Source organism: Vanacampus margaritifer, chromosome 10 (genome assembly GCF_051991255.1).
Source record: "Vanacampus margaritifer isolate UIUO_Vmar chromosome 10, RoL_Vmar_1.0, whole genome shotgun sequence".
Lineage (NCBI taxonomy): Eukaryota > Metazoa > Chordata > Actinopteri > Syngnathiformes > Syngnathidae > Vanacampus > Vanacampus margaritifer.
Window position 1 is genome coordinate 25,016,500 of NC_135441.1, and position 22,069 is coordinate 25,038,568.

The 22,069-nt window shown below is 41.6% G+C and overlaps 5 protein-coding genes across 7 annotated transcripts in view; 3 read left to right on the plus strand and 2 right to left on the minus strand.

Annotated features, from left to right (window-relative positions):
• Positions 1–1,682: 1,682 nt before the first annotated feature.
• On the minus strand, positions 1,683–3,466 carry cetn4 (centrin 4). Of its 2 annotated transcripts, none has more exons than XM_077578643.1 (5): positions 3,214–3,466; positions 2,844–2,999; positions 2,291–2,419; positions 2,076–2,213; positions 1,683–1,885 (listed from the first exon to the last, which is right to left on the minus strand). In XM_077578643.1, exons 3-5 carry the CDS (start codon positions 2,411–2,413, stop codon positions 1,796–1,798), a joined length of 351 nt encoding a protein of 116 aa, XP_077434769.1. In that variant the 5' UTR covers positions 2,414–2,419; positions 2,844–2,999; positions 3,214–3,466; the 3' UTR covers positions 1,683–1,795. The 2 variants fall into 2 exon arrangements, with proteins under 2 accessions (XP_077434769.1, XP_077434768.1); XM_077578642.1 differs by having other exon boundaries at positions 3,163–3,465.
• Positions 3,467–3,851: 385 nt separating this feature from the next.
• bbs12 (Bardet-Biedl syndrome 12) lies at positions 3,852–7,123 on the plus strand. The gene is made up of 2 exons (XM_077578641.1): positions 3,852–3,991; positions 5,176–7,123. Exon 2 carries the CDS (start codon positions 5,188–5,190, stop codon positions 6,952–6,954), a length of 1,767 nt encoding a protein of 588 aa, XP_077434767.1. The 5' UTR covers positions 3,852–3,991; positions 5,176–5,187; the 3' UTR covers positions 6,955–7,123.
• A 119-nt stretch (positions 7,124–7,242) lies between these two features.
• On the plus strand, positions 7,243–15,040 carry fgf2 (fibroblast growth factor 2). Its single transcript, XM_077577353.1, has 3 exons — positions 7,243–9,699; positions 11,299–11,402; positions 12,134–15,040. The coding sequence occupies exons 1-3, from the start codon at positions 9,525–9,527 to the stop codon at positions 12,317–12,319; spliced, it is 465 nt and encodes a 154-aa protein (XP_077433479.1). The 5' UTR covers positions 7,243–9,524; the 3' UTR covers positions 12,320–15,040.
• Positions 13,132–18,887, minus strand: nudt6 (nudix (nucleoside diphosphate linked moiety X)-type motif 6). Its single transcript, XM_077577352.1, has 5 exons — positions 18,595–18,887; positions 18,081–18,284; positions 16,742–16,797; positions 14,065–14,119; positions 13,132–13,811 (listed from the first exon to the last, which is right to left on the minus strand). Exons 1-5 carry the CDS (start codon positions 18,821–18,823, stop codon positions 13,438–13,440), a joined length of 918 nt encoding a protein of 305 aa, XP_077433478.1. The 5' UTR covers positions 18,824–18,887; the 3' UTR covers positions 13,132–13,437.
• Positions 18,888–19,233: 346 nt separating this feature from the next.
• afg2a (AAA ATPase AFG2A) overlaps positions 19,234–22,069 on the plus strand; it is a 105,273-nt gene continuing 102,437 nt past the window's right edge. For both annotated transcript variants that reach the window (XM_077577350.1, XM_077577351.1), the window contains exons 1-5: positions 19,234–19,434; positions 19,643–19,767; positions 19,975–20,132; positions 20,667–20,725; positions 21,423–22,031. In XM_077577350.1, the coding sequence (XP_077433476.1) occupies positions 19,293–19,434; positions 19,643–19,767; positions 19,975–20,132; positions 20,667–20,725; positions 21,423–22,031 (1,093 nt within the window). In that variant the 5' untranslated portion in view covers positions 19,234–19,292. The remainder of the gene's footprint in view (positions 19,435–19,642; positions 19,768–19,974; positions 20,133–20,666; positions 20,726–21,422; positions 22,032–22,069) is intronic.

Sequence of the window (22,069 nt, forward strand, 5' to 3'; positions counted from 1 at the left end):
GTATTTAAAGATACAGTCAAGACATAATGGAATGTAAAGAATTAAACTCCAATTTGGTGACATTGTGCTTCTCCTGGTGTGCGCGTCTTGGCCACCTGGGGGCAGTATAATACAAAAAAGCCACACATGAAGAGTTTCACATCCGACTGTTAAGCTATAATATTAGACATATTTCACCAAGTAAAAAATATATATATGTTTCCGAGTATTGATTGCTGTATTGCTTGTCTATTTTAAACATTACATTTACCGTTTATGTTCAAATATGTCAGTTATAACATCACAATACTGATGCTAGTTTTGTATTGTTGTTAGCATTAAGCTAAACAGGCTGTTAGCATTAAGCTAAACAGGCTGTTAGCTACGAGGTTGTTTTAAACAAATGTTTTATCATTCTCTTTGTTTTGTCTAGTTGACAGTAAGGCAAGGCAGCTTTTTTTTATTTATTTATATAAAGCACTTTTTGTAGTCACATCTTACAGCACGAGTCATGTTCTGCAGAGAGCTTCCAAAGCATCAGAGAAGAAATCCCCATGCTCATTCATTTTTAAGGTCATATCGCCATGTCAAAAATCTTTCAAAGACTGCCATTTTGTTGATCCATCGAGTCACCTCGGTGTCTTCCCTTTAACATGATGATCTCATCTGTGGTACCAAGACACAATAAGGTCAAACGATGAGCCGTTTTCGGTGAAAAGCAAGGGCCATCTTATTGTAAATGTACAGGAAGCAGGTAAAGAAGGGCGGGGGTGGGGGATGGCCGCCTCTGCTCAGGAATAAGAAAACAGCAGCACATTGTTTACATGCACCGTCTTGAGTCATTTGAAAACTGATGTTTTTGTGTCAGACTTCTCATAGGAATTAATTGAAGTATAATTTCATTTAGGAAATTAGAAATCATTTGCCTAAAAAAGTAATTGTCCATTTTCAATTGAGATGAATGAGTAGGTTATGATTCATGATTCAAATGCACATTTATTACGGAAAAGAAGTTATTTTTTCTGCCTTTGTTTCATTGATTTTACTGTAATATCAATGCATTTTTCAAATTTATTTTAACATTTCAATTAATACTTTTTTGCTAAATGTGTACTTGAAATATGTATTTTTTTATTCAATAATTATGAATATACGTTTTTTTGACTTTTATTTTTAGCATATCAACTGGTGTAGCACTATGGTAACCATTTTTTTTAACCCTCTTAGTTTAAATTTTTTTTGTAGTATTTTTGTTTGTCCTCCCCAAACTTGAGCATTATAATTCAACATACAAATCATAGTCAAAGATATTTCACAAACATATTACTGTAATGCCACATGCAACATGTTAACCTTGTTTTTCCCACGCACACATTAAATCTTTGCACCTATATAACACAAAATAAAGTTGACGGGTTGAATGGAGTAGAAAAAAGTTCAAAACCGCCACAATGTTTAGTGACTTTAGTTATCAATATGTATATTAAAAAAACAAAAATGTAAAGTAAAATAAAATAAAGACGCAATACGGCTCGGAAAAAAACAACGTCACAACAGTTTCCTGTTTGGGCTGAAAGTCGACCTAGTCAGCATTTTTTCTCCCCATAGAACGACAACCCTTTTTTTTTGTGAAGCGAAAGTAACTTTTACCAAATGACTCATTTTTTATTCACTTTTTCTGGCTTGACAAAGAACACACAGGCTACGTTCAAAAAGTTTCATTTCTATGTAGGAAAAAGTTATTTACAGACCAAGTGGAAAGAGAAATAAAACATGAGGCTGTGTACATTTAAAAACGACAACAATGACAAGTTCCTCAATAAAGGTTTGTTTTCTTCATTATCCGCAAGAACTCCTGCTCGTTGACTTCACCGTCGCCGTCTCGGTCGGCCTCGTCGATCATCTCCTGCAAGACCACAAATGCACTTTACTGCCCTCGTTTTAGAATGGATTCATTGTAGCAGGGCTGTGCTATATTAGACATTTATTTTTGACATCAGAATCAGCATAATAAATAACTGGCGCAAGTAGTGATCACATTTAATTACCATTATGAAGAAAAGGGCCAAAATTGGGGTTAAGAGTGAACTCAGTACCTGCAGTTCCTCATCTGTGAGGTTCTCTCCTAGCTCCTTGGCCACTCTCTTAAGATTCTTGAAGGAGATCTTCCCTGTGCAGTCGTCATCAAACAGTCGGAAAGCCTTCATGATCTCCTCTCTGGAGTCCTTCTCACTCTGGTGGAAACCATTTCACATATTAGCAATTAACGTCGCAAACAACTGTTTGGCCTGCGGCGGGTCCTGGACCGCACCATTTTCATCGTCATCATGCTGAGAAAGTCGCTGTAGTCGATTGTTCCGGAACCTTCTTTGTCGATGTCGGCGATCATCTTCTTGATTTCTTCCTTCTTGGGTTCGAAGCCAAGTGCTCTCATAGCAACCTGTCACCACCAAGAGATGAAACATTATGAAAATTTCAAACTCGGATTATCATTAACAAATTTATCTCTATTATATGCTGAGTTGGGTTGAGACACAGACTTTGTGATCTGGACGTGACAGAGAAGATTAGCCAGTTAGCCTAGCTTTTTTGTTGTTGTTGTCTAGATGCCCTGAGGTGCCACATTGCTTCTTACAGGTCAGTGTTGGTATGACAACAAACATTGTTAAATTTATGTTGCACTGGTCATCAAGCACACCACACACCCAGTAAGAATTAATAATTCATGTTGATTATTTTGTTCGTTCACAATATGTGGCGACTCACATTTAGATGTTAGCCTGCTTGAGTAGTGTACTAGTGTTTAGACAATTATCAATTAAAGCACTTTACAGTGTGCATTTTGTAAAGCAAAAATGAATAACCTTGAGCTCTTTGACGTCAATCTTGCCAGTGCCGTCAGAATCAAAGAGGTCGAAAGCCTCCTTAATTTCCTGCTTCTGCTCCTCACTCAGTTCGATTTTCGAACTGGCTTTCTTCCTCTGGCTCGTGGATGGGGTTGTTTTTCTATAAGCTGCCGCCTGAAAACAAACAAAAAATAGGAGTACGTCGCCTCTATTTGGACTCAAACTGGATCAAATTAGCGTACACGTGTTACTCTCAAAACCACGCATTAACACAAAGAAGACAATGGTTTTAAGAAAGTGAGTTGTGAATACAAAACCCCTGTACACAAATATATACCATTTTTGCCAGCAGAGAGGTGAACGAACGATCAACAAACAGGCGGAATACCGGAAGTAATCGGACACGTTTGTTTTTGCCGCTCACGTCTCCTTTTCGCTTCTTCTATCCTAAAACATGCAACAAACTGGTAGTCCTGGTGACACTCTCTTGCTCCAAACAATAGTAACGCAAATAGAGTTCAGCTTCTGACGTCTTTTACAACGGTCGTCAAGGAAAAGCAGCTCGGTTTGTTTGACTTCTCTTTACCAACGTTTCAACGTGCTACTTTTTCCCTTTGCTAACGCGAGAACCAATGGGCAACGTTTTTTGGCCATGACGTCTGTTTATCAGCCAATTGCAAAAATAAGTAGGCGGGATGTAACGTTATCCACCAATTGTTGCGTTCCCTCCTTTGTCTCCTTAGTAACCAAACAAACGACGCATGCGTAGTCGTGGCAGGTATCCCACCAAATGGCAAAAACATTATTATTGTTGTTCTTGTTTTTTTTTTTTTTTTAATAACTATTACTACGGGCCATCCGAGTTACCTTTGGTGTTTAAAACGTTCCGCAAATGTCAGCCATTTGCTGACATTGACGGTTGAACAAATTGATAAGTAGATTGCAACGGTGAGTGCTACACAGTAGATGGCGGTATGCAACTAAACGTTGCTTGCCATCCGCCAGTAATTGGAAGAAGAAAATGAAGTAGGCGTGATGTAACGTGGTCAACCAATCATTGTGGACCATCCATGTTCCCGTAGCAACGAGGTAAACTGCGCACGCGCAGTCGTTGCCAGAGCTTGGAAGCCCGTCAATGGAAGGGAAAACATACAACCCGAAATAAGGTATTATCTTTAATAATTGAAAAGGTTCTTCAATGTATTAAGTGGCGTATATCCTGTTGCTCGTTTCGCCCTTCGCGTGGTTAATTGTGGACAACTTTGGTAGTCAATAAATTGCTGTAATTCAAAATAGTGTGTTAGCCTGTTAGCCTAGCTTGTAGATCATCCTCATAAATTGAGCGTAAATTTGTAAGATTGTCGGTAAAGCCTGTAAAGTTGCTGTTTATATTTCCAGTTCCACTATACCGTATATTTTATTCCACGAAGAGATGTACGTTATACGTGTTGTAATGATATATAATTTACTGTATAGTGTGTTCCAAAGTAGTTTTTAGCGCCACATACGTTTTTACTGGACTTTATTTTACTTAACCAAGGACTGCTAAGGTGTCTCTTTTTTATTTTTGTTTTTTTTACTGTATGACAGCCTTTGCTCTTGAGTTTAATCAACAAAGAAGCTAGTTGTTCTGAATCAGAGGTGGGCAATCTCGGTCCTCGGGGGCCGGAGTCTTGCAGTTTTCTCACTTCCAACACAAGCTGATTCCAATCAACAGGATCGTTATCAGGCTTATGCAGAGCTTGCTGATGAGCTGGTCATATATCAGCTGTGTTGGAGAAGGGCAACATGCAAAACCTGCAGGACTCCGACCCTTGATGCCCACCTCTGTTCTAAGGGAAACTAGAAAGAAATTAGGGTTACTTTGAAATAATAAAAAAAGACCTACCATATCTTAATTTTGCAAAACAAATGTTTTATGTTTTTAAGAGAAAAAAAATCTCCTGAAGTTAAAAGGAAACAAAAAATAATTGGATATTTTCATGATTACAAATCGTAACAGTATGCGAATTAAGTCATATATTTGAGAATTTAGATTTAAAAAAAGTACATTTTAGATAAAAGTCATAAGATTATCAGATTAAAATATGTTTGAGAAACAAGTCATATCTGAGAAACAGTAGTATGGTCAAGATTGCAACTTGCAATTTGATGAGAACAATATTTGACATTACAGTTTAGATTAGAATACAATATGAAATTAATACAGAAAAAGAATGGAACTCTCAAAAATACCCATCTTAATTCATGTAAAATTATGGATTTAATCACATTTTGTTTTAATAATGTTTTATTTTCTAATACTCCTTCATAAGAAAATAAAGCTCTAATGTCTCATTTAATTTTTCAGGCCTTAGTAGTAATGCTGGGAGGCACAATAATAAATCAGCGGCAACACATGGGACTGCAAAAACTGTCCACACTAGCCGCTGTCGCACACTCAACGTTGGGACCACATAAAAATTACAAGTTCATCCAGGATGAAGCTACCGGGGAGTCGACTCTGGTCAGCTCGTGTTTGCGCATACTGGACAACCTGGACCTGAGCACCTGCGCTGTTGGCCAGCTGGTTCACGAGACTGTTCGGGCGCACCATGAGGTTTATCGCACGGGGTCCGGATGCCTGCTGTTTTTTGCCGGAGTGTGGAGTCAGGCAGCAAGGTTGTGCTTGCAGCAAGGAATTCCGACCTCTCGTGTTGTTGCAGCCATGAAAGAGGGGTTGGACTTGTGCATAGATGTTTGCAAGCAAAGCAGTGTTTCATTCGATGCTCTTTGTGCGTCGACACGGAAACGAGTCACGGAAGCCCCATCAGACTCTAAAGTCAGCAAAGAAAAAAGGCACGTAAAGTTAAGTCGCCATTTTTGCAACACCGGGCTTGAAAGTACTTCAGTTCTGGATCCTCGTCTTCCTGACGTCGCACACCTGGCGGATGGACTAAGTCACGGTTGCAACGACGCAATGCGTTTAGTCATCCAAGCCAGTCGTATCCAGTCTGAAGACATCCAGAGTTCCGTGTTCGATGTGACTAAAGTGACCACTTGCTTGTTGCCAGGCTTCCCGGAGAATCACGCTCACGTTAGTCCGGGCTGCGTCGTTCTCCTCAATGCAGACCAGACTTCCGTGGCGCATCATCTCAAGGACAAACCCCTGAACGCCATTCTTATCAGTGGGGATTTATCCAACGCCTACCGCCATCTTGGCTTTAACAGGCCTACGGGCATCCAATATGTCAGCAACCAGTCAAATATGTCCGATGTGAGCAAAGACAAAGAGTGGATGGGGAAGGTCCTGGCACTCCTGTCACACCTAGAAGTGGACTTGGTGCTTGTCAGCGGGCTTGTAAACAAGGATGTGATTCAACTCTGTGCTCAGCATTGTATCCTCGCAGTTGGAAAAGTTAGAGTTTCCATTTTAAAGGAGATGGCTATTGCAACTGGAGCGGTTTTGGTGACGTACGCCACGCAGTTGAGTAAGCACTGCGTTGGCAAGGGTATCCGGGTCAGTATATGGAGGGAAATCCCAAGCCACGAGGGGACTCCGTTAACCGCCGTCAACCTTCACGCCGTTGGGAGCACCCGGTTGGTCACGGTCGTCATCACCAGCCCCGTACATGGCAAGGTGCAGACGCTGGAGGACCACTTTTGGGCTTGTGCCTACCGCCTACACCATGCCCTGAAAGACAAAGCAGTGCTACCTGGCGCTGGTGTCACAGAGCTGTTTTGTATTCGTCGTCTGGCGAAGAAAGCGCAAGCGGAGAATCCCAGAGATGGGACTAGTGGTTCTAACCCCTACCTTGGTATTGTCTTGCACCTCCTGACAGACAGTTTTATGGATTACCTATCTGCCGTGATGGCCAACTCCAACGGGATTTCACAAGTCATAGCCAGGACTGTGGTAAACCAAAAACTACAAGATGTTAATAGCATTTCTGCAGAGTTCTCACAACTTGTCTTGGACTCCGACAAGGACGTTCATCTGTCCAAAGTCTTTGACAATCTTAGCATCAAGCAGGAGTCATGGCGGAAGGCCTTAAATCTGGTTTTGCTTGTCCTGCAGACGGACGCTGAGATCATTACTGGTGTGGATGAAAGCAAGCAAGGAAAGCATGCAGGTCTCATGTTTTTATGACCCTCACAAGAAGAAGAGTTTTTTTTTTTAAATGTTTTTTTATGTAAACTGGACAGAGGTGGAAAATGAATGGCCAAAAAGTAAAAACCCTGCCACTGTTTGGCTTTAGCCCCTGATGTTAGCTAGCTAGCTCCCTAGCAGGTAAATGAGCACCATGGGAGCTAGCTAGGGAGCTAGCTAGCTAGCACCTGGGGCTAAAGCCAAACTGTAGCATGTTTTTTTTCTGGAGCTGGATTTGCCACCTCTGAAACTGGAAAATGGTAGATCAAGTGTGTTTGTATAAAGTTAATGGTTCCCAAACTGGGGGACCCGGATCCTCAGGGTTCTGTGAAAAAAATAAAAACATAGCAAATTAACAGGCTGCTATTTAATTGATGCAGCATATCCAGTGTACATATGGTAGTTACGTTCATTTAGAGTTAAGATTGGGGGTTCCTAGGAAATATTTCTAACCTCAAATTTCAACCACTGTGTTAGGTGGAGCAAATCAATCTAAAATGTTACTACCATTGTTTACCACATGGGGGAGACAGATGGTTAGTTGCTGAAAGTTGCAGATGCATCAGTACTGAAAATGATTGTTGACGATCAAACATTACATCCGAGTCTTAGTCATATAATTCCATCCATCCATCCATGTATGTGTGAGCTGGAAGCTATCTCAGCTGACAATGGCACATCCTGGTCTGGTCGTCGAGCAGTCACACCTGTGAACAATTTAGTCTTCAATTAAACTAAAGTGCATGTTCCTGGAATGTTGGTGGAAGCCTCCAACATTCCAGTCCGTTTAGAAATCCATGCAAGCAGTGGAAGAACGTGCAGATTCCACACAGGGAGGCTTTAGTTGATGTCCAAACACAGAACCTCAGAACTGTGAAGCAGATATGCTAACTACTAGCTGTGGTGTTTAAAAAAAAAAAAGTAAAGAAAAATAATGTCCTTGTATCTATTGAGGTAAGCAGATGAATCAGTTATATAAATTTGACACGTTTTGGCTCATGCGAATGCTTGTCGAGTTCCTCAGTTATGGGGGTTCTGAACAGAAATCTGAGGATCCGGGTCCCCCAGTTTGGGAACCACTAACCTTATACAAACATAGCCAGTCTACATCATGATTTAAAATGAAGTTAGCTGTGTGGGAAGAGCCGACACCCAAAGATAGCATTCTGTCTGAGGGTAAATCTTTGACACCACCCCAAGTACGCGTAACTTGTTGCCCAAGGCCTCACCGTCAAAAGTTCTGGATTCGAATCCCTGCTTTCTGTGGAGTTTGACTCTCTGTGCTATATCCAGGTATTCTGGATTCTAAGACTAGAAATTGTCCGTACTTGTGAACGTGTGAGTGAAGGGTTGGTTGTCTCTATGAGGCCTGCAGTTGGCTGACGACCTGTTCAGGGTGTACTCTACATCTTGCCCATAGTCAGCTGGGATAGGCTCCAAGATAAAGGGTAGAAAATGAATGAATGGGTTGAAGTATTTGGAATACTTTTTCCAGCCATATATGAAGTGAACTCCGGGAGGTAGTCACTGGGATACTAATTTTGTTAACGCACTTGTGTGGAATGTGGCATGTCAACAGTAGTCCATCTCTAATTGAGTTGTCTGGTATTTTGGAGTCTGATGTTAGACCACTTGATACATGTAGATAACTTTGCTATTATGTCGCACTATCCATATTTAGTTTTTACCCTACTTCCTTGACAAAGTCAACAGACCCAATTATCAGATGTCTCTGAAAATGATCTTGACCGTAACACCCACATCACACGTTTGACTGAGTGCTTCCTTCCTTCCGGCGGGCGGTGGAGTGTCACCAGCAAGAGCCCAGCTGGATGTAAACTGATCCAACACGAGTTTCTGATGTGGTTACATTTGCCTAGAAGCCCAAACCGATGAGACGCAGGGGAAGGAATCGTTCAAAAAAAGAACTCTGCAACAAGTTAGGAAAACCGTGAACCACCGTAGTCATGAGCAGCCCGGATGAATGAAAACTCTGGTTCCGTTCACGTGGTTGAAGGGTCACAGTGAAACCGTCCGAGATGAACCACGCCTCCGCCCCCATCTCCGCTTTCTTGACGTCTGCGAATCGCAGAGCGCTAGTGGGCGTGAGCTTGACTGTGTGTGGGTGCTCTCAAGGGCGCATGCGAACTGAGGCCCGAATGGGGAAAGCCTTGCACACAGATCTAAAAGGCAGCTGCTTTGATTAAACTACTACGCAGGAAGGCAGCAAGAAAAAGGGGGGGCAGGGAGTGCGGCTACCGTCCAACCCCCAACTACAACCCTCCAAACAGAAGCCAAGCATATGAAAACTGCAAATCTGCTGACATTTTTCCCGCTCACCGTGGAAACCTTGTGTTTGTTAATGTCACCAATCAAAAGGGCTTTTGAGGCCCTCGCGACCAGCTTGTCTCAACCAGCACACGGACCCCTGAGGTCTTTGCGAGCCAGTTGGTGTGAAGCTCTGAGGAGGGGGGAGGAGGGAAGTTAGTGGGAGGTAGGTGGGAGGCCACCGTGGGGTTCTTCCAGAAGGAGTCGGAGCAGCAGTCGCTGACTTGAGAGAGGAGGAGGAGATGGCCACCGGAGAGATCACCACACTTCCCTCTACAACTGAAGACGGTAGCGGTGGCTTCCCACCCGGAACCTTCAAGGAACCCAAAAGGCTGTACTGTAAGAACGGGGGCTTCTTCTTGCGGATCAAATCGGATGGGGGAGTGGACGGAATCCGGGAGAAGAGTGATCCCCACAGTAAGTCCCTGCTATCTTTATTTTCTTCCTCAGCTCATTCAAATGTGCAAAGTTCCGGGAATGTAATGTAAAAAAAATTATGTAATCAATGGAACATGTCTGAGTTTAGTAAATTGGGCTAGCCATGCTGACTCACACTTTAAGACGTCACACCAGACAACAAAAAAAAAAAAAAAATCAGTGAAGGCGACTTCCTGATGACGAAGGCTTATGACCAAAAACAAGTTGCGGTTACATCAGGACACTTTCACTTTCTTAAGAACACAAACTGTACTCAGTCCTGAATTAACAGGGCCTTGTTAGGTCCGTTACACAAATACTTTTAAACAGTCACTGTTAAGAGAGACAGCGAGACGCTCAGCAAATGCCTCAGGAAAACAAAATGTTTGGAAAATGTTTTGTTCCTGAGCCAGTGTGACATTACCAGCACCAACACAACTATTGTACCTTGATTTAGATTGTCCTATAAAAGAGAGGAGCTCTACTTAAGGTAATTGAATTTACCTTTCAATAACAATGAGTCACAACTATTTGTGATAGAAACCAGAGTGGATGTTGAGAAGGATTGTTAGCATGGGAAGCTAATGAGTAGCGCTATTCCTCATTGATGGGATCATAGCAAAGCGCCATCAATGGCACTTCTGTTGAAGCATAATAGCCAAATTTTAGGATGACATAATTCACTAATGCAAGTACTATATTTTCCTCTTGAGTTGATGCTACCGATTTGTGACCATACAAAGTTAACCAAATTTACTATGCAACTGTTCCCCAAAAGTAACTCTCGGTCACGGGGGGGGGGCGTTGTGCTTTTGGTGGCATGCAATTGGTTGAACTCCATTCACCTCAAAACTTAATTGCCCCAGTGACTTATAGACCACATCCTTAAGGGCTGACCACAGACTTTAGTCTTGTGTTCACACCATCCCGGGCAAAACCCACACGAAGTGGGTTCCAAGTTGCTGCAGCTGGCGTGGAAGAACCCCTGGTATGATCAAAGTTCCATCTCTTCAAAACCTGCGTTGGATGCTTACGCTTAGACTCTGGGGGACAAATGTCTCGTTTTCCCTGAAGTCCACCACAAAAACTGAAGCCGGACATGAAAAAGAGGCCAAAACTCTCTAGAAATTCAACCTTAGAACGGACACAATTTCTCACCGTATTCTGTGGTCTCCGCCAATTCTGTTGTCAGACTCTCGGACTTCCTGTACTTTGGTCCGTAGACGCCCTTATTCTCTGAAAAGTAGGACGGTATTCACCCCCAAAATACACCTTTTGTTCCTCAAAAAAAAAAGTTGACTTCATTCCTTTGAATAATGCGCCTTTTGTTGTCAAAATGATTTTATTCCTGCAGGGTTGTAAGATTTCTGTGATTATACGTCACAATCAGATCGGAGGTTTCAGTTGTCCCTAAAATCATCTCACTATGTACCATCCACATTCTTCTGATGTCATAGTTTTCCCAAAAACATAACATAACAGTTTGGAATCATCTAGGATAGCCAATTGATTGGTTTCTGGTATCTTGTGTCTCAGGGGGGTTCATTGACATTCCACAGTCTGTAGCAAGGCATTTTTTTTTTTATCTGTTCTCCCCAGTAACGCTTCAGCTGCAGGCCACATCTGTAGGGGAGGTCGTCATCAAGGGAGCTTGTGCCAACCGCTATCTGGCCATGAACAGAGACGGACGACTGTTTGGAGCGGTGAGTGGACCACGTCTTGCCAGTTATTTATTTTACTGTGGATTGACTGGTTGACTTTCTTTGACCATAAATACAATACAGTAGCAAGTACAATACAAGCAGCAAATATGAGCCAAACCCCAAGAACACGCCAGTTTGAGTGTTTTCAAGGAAATGCCTTGTTGCTGGTAGGGAACATCTTCAGAAAGCTTACACTGTTGTAATTGTTGCGCAATTTTCACCACATCTCAAAACATGTCAGTGAAATTCAGATTAGCATTAGCACAATACTACTAACGTTGGGTGGGAATTATTACAGTGGGGAAAAAAAGAGCACCATAACATAAAAGGCACATTCAGACTACGTGTTCATTTTGTTAAAACCCTGATACCTTGTTGGGGATTTTGATGTAACAAACTAAGAAGTAAACAAATAAGATAACCGTGTCAATTGCTCACGTATTTTTGATAATCGCAGCATATTTCTTCCCTGGCGTATTTCTACATTATCAGTTGACTTCAACATAACTGAATGGCAAACCTTGAATCTACAGAGGATTATTGTACATTGTTAGAATTCAGTCTGTTGGTCGTGTAGAAGTTCACTTGTCTGACTTTTGGGTTTGGTTCAGTGTGGAAACGATGATCTTACTCACCCTGTGAATGAATGGCGACCAGTCCTTTTGTCTAAGTTGAGGGTAAGCAGTGCTGAAAATGGATGGATGTCTTTATTCCTCTGTCTTGTTCCTCAGAGACGAGCGACCGAGGAATGTTATTTTTTGGAGCGCCTGGAGAGCAACAACTACAACACGTACCGCTCCAGGAAGTACCCCACCATGTATGTGGCGCTGAAGCGGACCGGCCAGTACAAGTCTGGAAGCAAAACTGGACCGGGTCAGAAGGCCATCCTCTTCCTCCCGATGTCCGCCAAGAGCTAACCTGGGACGAGGCAGAGTCATGTTCATGTCTTGAGGTGTGACGGCAGTGAAGGTGCGTCGCCACTGTCCCAAAAAAAAGTTGCTGTGATAATTTTACAACTATTACGTCATATTATTCCATCGCACCTTGACTTTTTTTTTTTCTAACAATCCCAACTGGTCGTGAAGAGAATGAGGTGCCTTTCTGAAGAGGATTTGGGATTATACCTTTATATTATATGACTTTCTTTCCGTTAAGGATTTTAACACAAGGTGTCTTGGAGAAAGACGTTTTAAAAAAAAAAAAAAAAAAAGGGCATTTCACACACTTTAAATGAAACCTTGAGCACCTTTTGATGCATCTTCCTGAGGTATCTTATTTGCGTTTGTGCTGCACTGGAGCAGAACGAACCCAATGCAAGACAAGTGAAGTGAATGAGGTTCGGTTTAAACCGGCGACAGGCAGTTTACGGCGATTAAAGATGATGTAGACGCTGTAGTTATCTTAGCCAAGTCAGCACATTGTATAATGCAGCATTAGAAGCTAAATACATTAGCTTCTGATACACAGAGGTACAACTTCCTGGTCCTAACTCTGCAAATTTGACCGTAACATGCTAGGAAAGTTTCTTGGAGGTAGGTCGCGAATATTGGAGACAAGCTTGAGGTGTTTGTTTTTTTTGCAACAATTTTCAAAATTATTGGTGTGCCGAACTCAGTTTGTTGAAGTTCCCACTCAACATACTCAGCATTTTTATAGACTGTCATTTTTGGGAAATCTTGCCTTATATTTATCGGTTGTGACCAGCATCCCTTCCCAGTCTTGATCAAACTTTTCTTCGATTGATCCGAAAACAAGATGACGTCAGTTTTTATCTTAAAGCACAGGGACACTGATGGTGGTACGTATTTGCCGACTTGGGATGACCGGGATTGGACCTTTTGGCAAGAAGTTCAGGTCACAGCTGGTTGTCAAATGCACTGTTCCCAGTCTATATTTTCTCAAAAATAAAACTAGCTCAATTAGATAAACAGTATTTGTAGTAGGTAGTGTAGCGGTCCATTCATAAACAGTAGAGACGAGCGTAGTGCAGAGAGCGCTACATCAGGTCCAGGCCTGGTCGTCACATTCGTTATCGCTAAGATGAAGAAATCTGTCGATGGTAGAGCTGGTAAAACATCCCCGAGTAGACGGCGGGGAGCTCCTCCATGGCGAGGTCGATGCGCTCGAACCCGCGCTCCAGCCCATGCAGCAGCAGCCTGGCCACGCGGGACGTGATGGGCGTGGTGTCGGCGGTCAGCGCCAGCTCGGCGAGGCTGATCCACTCGCAGCGCTCGCACTCGTGCGTGCAGAAATGGATGTCGTAGCTGAGCGGACTGAGGCGGCAGATGACGTACATGTCGGACACGCCGAAGGCGCCCGGGTGGTTGTGCTGCTGACGGATGCTCAGCAGGGATCGGAACTCGGAGCGGACGCCCGTTTCCTCCAAGACTTCCCGCACCGCCGTCACTCCTGGGAAGGATAACGTGAAGTTATGTCAACTATGATAGTAAACAGAGGTGGCAAATCCAGGTCCAGAAAGTAGAAACCCTGCCACAGTTTGGCTTTAGCCCCAGGTGCTAGCTAGCTAGCTCCGTTGGTGCTCGATTACCTGCTAGGGAGCTAGCTTGCTAGTTTGAGAACCACTGATGATGAAAGGATGAATTTAGCTCTATTAAGCCGGTACTGTGTTAGCTTCTTGCTAACGTGCTAACTTGACACTCACCGATATTCTCCCCGGGATCTGACAGCCCGCCGGGGAACTTCCAGGCGTTTTTCGTCTGCCAAAAATAGAAAATAAAATTAAATACCCATATCCTATAGAAGTTTCATGTATCGTAATAGCGACCCATTTTTTGCAACAACAATTTCATAGCAAAACTGTATTCTCTAGAACATTTCGATTGAGACGTTTTTGGCATCGCAGCTAAAGTGAAATCTAAATTTGAGCCAATTTCCAGATTTTTGTTCTCACTCAGGACGAAAACGATCAAAGTAAGAAGGTTTTGAAAGACCCCAACGCAGCCTAAGCTAGCTTGTTTGTAAAAGTGCAAAATTGTGTTTTCAAGCTTTCTGCCATTTCTGTTCTCCATTGGGACAAGAACCTTATTTGAAAAGTGAGAATGCGGTTTTACAGAACCCATTTTTTTCCTTCTGTTACAGCTTGCAAACAGAAACTATTTAGCCCGCTACATAGCTAAAGAAAAAAAAACGTGGTTTTAAATGTAATTTTTTTTGTCACTGACTTGATAAGTATGATGCAGTTTAGAAGTGCTATCTTTCATAGTCTCACCACTTTATCATTGATATTTAATAACAGAATGCTGCTGGTTAAATTATACTGTCAGTGTGTGTGTGTGTGTGTATATATCTATTTTTGTAGGTCTATTTTGTATACAGCGCAGAAATGTAAAATACACGTTAGGATTGTATGAGGAACACAAAAATGCACAAATTAAGCTGCATTGTATTTGTATGCATTTTCAACCAAATGCTTTACTGCTGGAGTTGAACCACACGAGGACAAATAAAAGATTTTGTGACACTAAAAATCTGATTTTTTTTTTTTACATTTATTACCTTTTGATGCTAATTGGGATGACGTTTTTTTTTTTTGTTTTTTTTTATAATTGTGTGTTTTGCTGTTATCATTGATCACTTAAAGTTTCTCTGATTAACAAAAATAAAGTTCAGATGTTCTAGTTGGCTTTTTTGTGAAGCCTAAATGTTTTTGGGGTTTTTAACGGCAACTGCTATTTAAAACTTAGCATGATTTTTTTTTTTTTTGCAAACGCCAAATGCTATTAAAAACTTTACACGTTTTTTGTTTGTTTGTAAATAATAATAATAATAATAATAAATGTCAGGAAAAGCCTACTAGAGCATCTGAAATGTATTAGGAGCTCATCAGATGCACTTTAAATGGTGGCAGGAGTGTTCTGACTCCCATTAAAATAAGTTTGTTGTGATTAATTCTGAACACAGACAACCATCATTAAAACAAAAAGCAGGTCATTTTAAAAGAGCTAGTATCGGCTGTTTAAATATTTTTTTTAACGCCACTGTTCAAAAGCCCATACACAGATGCGTAACTAAAAACGGTGCAATTAACATAAAAGTGTCTTTGCTGTCATTATCTGGTTGAATTTGTGATAGTGTTATTCAGACCCTCCTGGAATGCAAACAAACCCAAGTGGGCAGTTTTTGTGTTTTCACAGGATCAGTTGAGAGTGCACTCATTACGAGATGATCGTGTACTGTACAGTCGTCGCTCTGTGGTGCTGGCCCACTGCATTCATCGGCCTTATGTATAAACAGAGTGTGTTTGTGACGGGTCAACTAACTGGAGGTTTGGAGGACACGGAAAAGTAAAAATAAATACAAGTGATTATAGACGCTTCATTAAGGACAAACAGTCAAGTCATTAGAAGCTCATTTTTGTGCCAAGATGACATTTATTTATACTATGCTGGAAAAAAATATCTGTCAAACTAAGTACAAGGGTTTCCCGATTTAGGGTGGGACAGAAATGTGCCGCTTAGAGTTTATGAAGCAACAAATTAGTTTGCCGCCATGTCTCACAATACAACGCAAAAGCTACGCTGCATTATGTAAGGTGGTGGTCATTTAGAGCTAGTAGTAACCACTAGGGGTGTGCCCAAAAAAATGGATTCTCATTTAGTTCAATCCAGAATCGATTTTAAATGTCCAAAAATCGATTTTATTTAAATTATTTTATACTGTCTTGTGTGTGCCATTATTGGGAGTGCTGCTCATGTTGTATACGATTTGACCACTTGGGGGCAGTGTGGTTCCGCACCTTCTGATACACTTAAGTTGTAGCCACATTAGAGAGTAGAAGGAAAAAGTCACGATCAAGTTATTCTAATAAAAGTTGTGTTTGTTTTTTTTGCAGCGTAAGAAATTAGGAGGCGCATATGCCGGTGAGTAATGTTAAGATGCTTCTCTGTAAACATTCCTGAAGCGTTTTGTATGAATAGCCGTTCTTTTGAGTGATAAAAGTGCCGCGAGTAGTGCGCTAATTAACATTAGCGCGTCAGACTGGATTATAGATCATGACGATTCTTTGCACATCTGTAAATTGAAGCAGAAATAATTGAAAGACTATATATTTGTCACAACAAAATGTTCAAGGTAAAAATATAATTTTTCATGATGGAAACGGATTAATTGCATTTGCATTCATTTCAAAGGGAAATAATAACTTCATCTGTGAACATATTCATTTGAGGACGGGTAACGACACAAATTTGTAACCAGAGTTTTCGCTGTATACAATATAATGGCAACCATTTCACCATTCTACAAAATGCATTCATATTTCCATGCATTAATATTTGTGGAGAAAAAAAAAAAGAAAGAAGCTTTCCAAAGCAAATTACCTTGTTCTTGTCTTGCACCACCAAAACTTTCCCGTTGGACTCATCGACTACTGCGCCTACACAAAAGTACAATCAAAACATGCATTGACTCATATTTAAACCAGTTCAACTATTATGTCGGTGAATGCGCCAGCAAAACGACAACATTTGAGGAGTACTCAATAAATGGGCAAGTGGTCTGGAACCAAACCACCGGCGGTTTTGAACCACACAGTCGTCCGTGTTGTAAATATTTCACTTGAACTTGTTAATAGGGGTTACAATAACAGATGGCCTTTGTGGAGTCTAAACAGAGCATGCGTGACTCAGCCGAACTTGTCAATGAAGTGGACCTTTTACTTATTTTTATTTTTTTTACAACGGTGTGACTAAGCGAGGAGGAAGAGGAAGGAATCTTATTTTCTCCTGCTGGTACGACCTCCTTTGAAAATGTATTTGACAGCAGCGTAAAAGAGGCAAGTGTTCAAGGCCCGACTTGGACTTCCGCGTGGAAATTGAGGTCATTCGCCACCCGGGAGCCCAAAAATGGACTTTGGAAGCTTATTGTGTCGCAGAGAATATTCAACAGGGGGAAAACATTATTTATACAAATGCGTCGTGAAAGTGGTGGGGAAAAAAAATCTTCAAATTGGAATAGATTGAGTGTAAAAATTACTGTCGAAATAAAGTTATGTAACTTTGGCTGACAAATGAGTATTAAGGCTGCATGGAAAAGAGAACCACTAGGGGAAAAAAAAGAATAATAATCATAATTGAAATGCAAGTAAGTTGGAAAAAGTTTTTGCAAAAAAATAAATAACATTCACAAGTTTCGCACCTATGATTTTCCTTGCTTAAGCCTACATATTTTATAAATTAAACGTCAAGTTTACAAATGTTGAAAATCGTATTTTTGTTGGTAATGTTACTTGAAAAAAAGTCAAACACTATTTTAATCTTGTTTAATTATGATAAAAAAACAACTACATTTTTCCTCCTTTGAATACATTATCAAGTCTCTTTTTTTCCCCAAAGAGCTTTTTTTTTAATGAACCTAAATTAATATATCTTGCTTTATAATTGTAATTTAGGTTCACAACGTTTTTACTTTTTGCTGTTTGCGTGTCAATTTTTCCTTTCCACTTTAACTTTTCTAATTTAGGTCTTTAGGAAGCCCTGGTGCGCCACAATCCGGTTGTTCAGCAAGGCCTCTTTCGTTTTACCGGATAAAAGCAGATTTTTTTTTAGTTTTCCTGCCATATGCTGAGGACATGTTCTGACATGCTGTGTGGACAAGTATTCAAATCCCACTCTGCCCCCTGCCGGACATTGTTTGGAAATGCAGAAGTCGTCCCCCTACCCGCCACTCCGACTTGGTGAGTCGCAAAGCGAGGCAACCTGCTTTCTCCTGCGCCCATCCAGAGGGCGAGCACGGCGTGGCGCTCCTGCGCGTGGTGGAAGGTGAAGCCGTGGGCGGAGGCGGCGGAGGCGCATCGACTCATCGCGATGGGCACCCGCAGCCACACGGCCAACTTGCCCTCCGATTTCCACCGGGCCAATGAATCTACGGCGTCAAAACCACAGGACAACTTGAATGAATGAATGGCCGAGCTGTCTTGGTTTGGATCCCACTTCTGACAACAAATTTTGTTTCAGCAAAAGGTACATCAATCATGCACATCTTTAAGTCGCCAATGAGATAACGGCTAACGTAATCAAATCCCACTTCTGACACCAGATGAAATTCTAATGAAGCCTTCCTGTTACCAAGCAAGAAAATTGTCACTTACTCAGAGATTCGGATCCAGTACATAAATCCTCCCAATTATTGACACTAGGTGGTAATTTCAGCATGTTAAATTAGCTCAACAAACCTGTCAATAAGTCACCGAAAGCATTTTCGCTGATTTCTTCCGGCAGACCGACGTCCGCCAGGTCCACCGTCACTCCCCCGAACCGGTCTACTTTGCCGGTCAATGCCGAGGCGCCCTGTTCCCGCTGCAACTGTTTGACAGCTGTCCTGCACGTGAACGCGCGAGAGGAACCCCACTTCCGGCAAACTCCAGCCAAACGAAATTGACAAAGTAGGACAGACGAAGCCATGTTGTTATTGTTGGTCGGTCACTTTTACTTGCGTTAAAATCGTATTTAAATGCAGACTGGCCGACTTCCGCTGTTGAAGTTGCGTAATTACCGTAATGCTTCATTGAAAGAGCGTGAATGTTAGAGGAGCTCAAAAGTGACGTCATTTCTTGGCGTACGCCAATCATCATTCGCCATCAGTGACTCACCCACCGGCACGACTTTTAACACAAAACGGTTATTATAAAGATGAATCACCAACCACCTACATTTAAATATTTGCATATGACCAAATGCCAAGTGGCAGTTGGTTATGTGACGTGTTAATCGATTAACCTAGCTTTTTAGCAAAAATGTCGGTGAACGCTAATTTGTTTTTGACGCATTACGGTAAAATGGGGCGTTGTTCAACTTTGAACCCGGAAGCTATCCAGCGCCCGGTGTTTATGCTTGATTCGCGTTCACGTGTGTCACATTTCTTTCGTTTGTTATGTCTTCTAAGAAAAATAAAAGCAAATCGAAGCGGTTAAATGAAGGCGACAGCTCCTGTGACTCGAGCAACTTGGAGACATCCAGTCACGAGGGGAGTAAACATAGCAACGCGTTCACTGTCATCGACTTCGTTGAGAAAGGTAATAATTGCACGCCGGCTGGAAACCTAATTAACTTTTTTGACTGTGACAACACGAAGAAGAAAAGGGCTAGCATTGTTTAACTAACTTGACCTTATGATGATCGTGACATGAAAAAGTTCCTTTTGATGATCGAACCTCAGAACCGCATGGCAGGCATTATAACCATTGCGTTTTATTTTACAAGGTGTTTGTTTGTGCTTTGCAGCTGATGATAAAACGCCCAAAAGTTGCAGATGGTCTCTTGCGCAACTGAGCCTCAACTCGCTGAAATCGGCGGGCGTCAGCATCGGCAGACCCGTCCTCCTCACGAGTCCCACGGGACGACAGGAGGTAGTCTAGATATGCTAAACAACCCCCCATTTCAATTTTAGTCTTGCAATTGTTTCTCCCTTTTTAAAAAAGTATGTAAAAAAACTACACTACACTTATGACAATTTTTTTTATATTGATTTTTTTTCCTTATCATAACAGTTTTCCCTCCACAAAATTACAAGTCGTAATCTTGCTGCCATTTTGTGTTTTTGTCCATATTGACAGGTGTGTGTGGGATGGCCTGTGGCCGCGTTCCCCAGTGGGAAAGTGGGCCTCAACAAGGGTGCGCAGAGCAACCTCAAAGTGGAATGTGGCGATGCAGTGATGCTTCAGCCTGTGACGGGTCCCGTGCTTCAAGCCCAGGAAGTCATCCTCTCTCCAAGGTTAACTTCTTAGCAATACCGCTACTTTCAATGATGCACATTTTTCACAATTTAAAACAGCTCCCAGGTGTATTGATAAATGATATCGGACATGATTTTGTCAAAATAGACAAAGAATAAAGAACTTCTGGTTGAAATCATGGGCTTGTGTTACCATGACGATCAGGGGCGGTGCTAAAGATGTGGCATGTAAGCTAGCATCTACTCTTTGGCAGCCTTTCGACTTCTCTGCATCCTGCTTGCATTCTGACTGCAAATGCACAGCGTTTGCTGGACGCCAACATGTAATTATTCACACCCTCACCCCTTTGAAATTATGGAAAAATAGAATTTTAATTTCAATATTTGTAAATACAATCCATAAATTGTGAGCAAATCAAATTAATTATAATTGAATGGTAAAACAGTTGCGTTCTTTTCCAAAGTGGACGGTTCTGGATGACGTTAGAAGTGAGAGACTGCCATCTGTTGTCGTGTTTGTGCAAGTGCAGCTCACACATTCAGTGCTTTGTTGTGCTCTCTTCATACCTTCAGGTCTGACGATGACAAATTAAACACCGACGAGTTCAAGAGCTTCCTGCTGAATTCTTTAGGTAAGTTTTTTTCTTTTTCTTCTTTTTTTCTTTTTTTTCTCTGGAGAAAGTAGGTAAGTTTTAACACATTAGATGGAAGAAAATTGTATTCATCCCGTAATGGCGAAAATGCTGGTTTACTTTTGATATGAACAATGGTCAGAAAAATAAAATTTCTTTGAAGAACCATGTAAAACAGGCACAATATTAAAAAAAAAACATAAAAAATGTGCATAAAATTCAGAGTTTATTCTAATTTTATATATATATATATATATAATTTCAACTTTATTGTTAATGTAAAATTACATTTTTGCACACTTTTTTTAGTCTCGTAAATTTTCAACCCTTCTGTTTTGTACAATTCTTTTCTTTATAAAATTATGCTTTCTTTTTTTAAATAATATTTCTACTTAACTTATGACTTCTGACAATATTTCATTTTTTTCCCTTAAAATGACTTTGTTTTTCTTTATGAAAAGACGATGTCATGTATTTCTACTTTGTTTTTTAATAACATTTTCTTTTATAAAATGACAATTACATTCTTCTAGCATTCAGATTTTTATATATACAATGATTATATTTTATATAATACATAGCAAACAACCCTATGCATGTATTAATAAGTAAGTACCTTCTAAATTTAAGCAGTTGAGAATGAAACAAACAGCCGTAGCATTCAATGTGGCGATTTTGTGTCTTTTTCCTCCCCCAGTTGGAAGCATCATTCTTCCCGGCAACGTTGTGTCCGTCACATACTTTGGCCGGCCATGCAGTCTTTACGTGAAAAGCGTACGAGGTGAAGACGGCGGCGCCCTCCAGATGTCGTCTCTCCTTCCTCCTCTTTCCTGTGACACCGAAGAGTCGTTTGCGCAGGACGCCACCCCCGCCGACCTCTCGCTCCGGCTCGATCTGCTCTCCTTAGATGACACCGGGGGTCCTCAGGGTACCCCCGCGGCCAGCACGCCGCACCGACCCGCCGCCTGCCCGCCTCCCCTCACCCCGGCATCTCCCATTTTGAACCACCTCGAACCCCCTGCGGACTGCGAGGAGAACACCATCAGCTTGGAGGGTTCCTTCAGCACAGAATGCCCTCCCCAAGTCCCCATAGCGCCCTCTGCTGCTTTGTTGAGTACTGACACCTTCTACTGTCTGGCCTCGATGACCAAGCTTAGTTTTCGAGGCAAAGCCAAGCAGAAGGATGCTGAAAGCAAAAGAGCAAAAGTGACCTACAGCATGATTGGCGGCCTCAGCAGCCAATTAGATGTCATCAGAGAGACCATAGAGCTGCCCCTCAAACACCCGCAACTCTTCTCCAGCTATGGTATGTAATGACAATTTTATTTATATATATATATATAT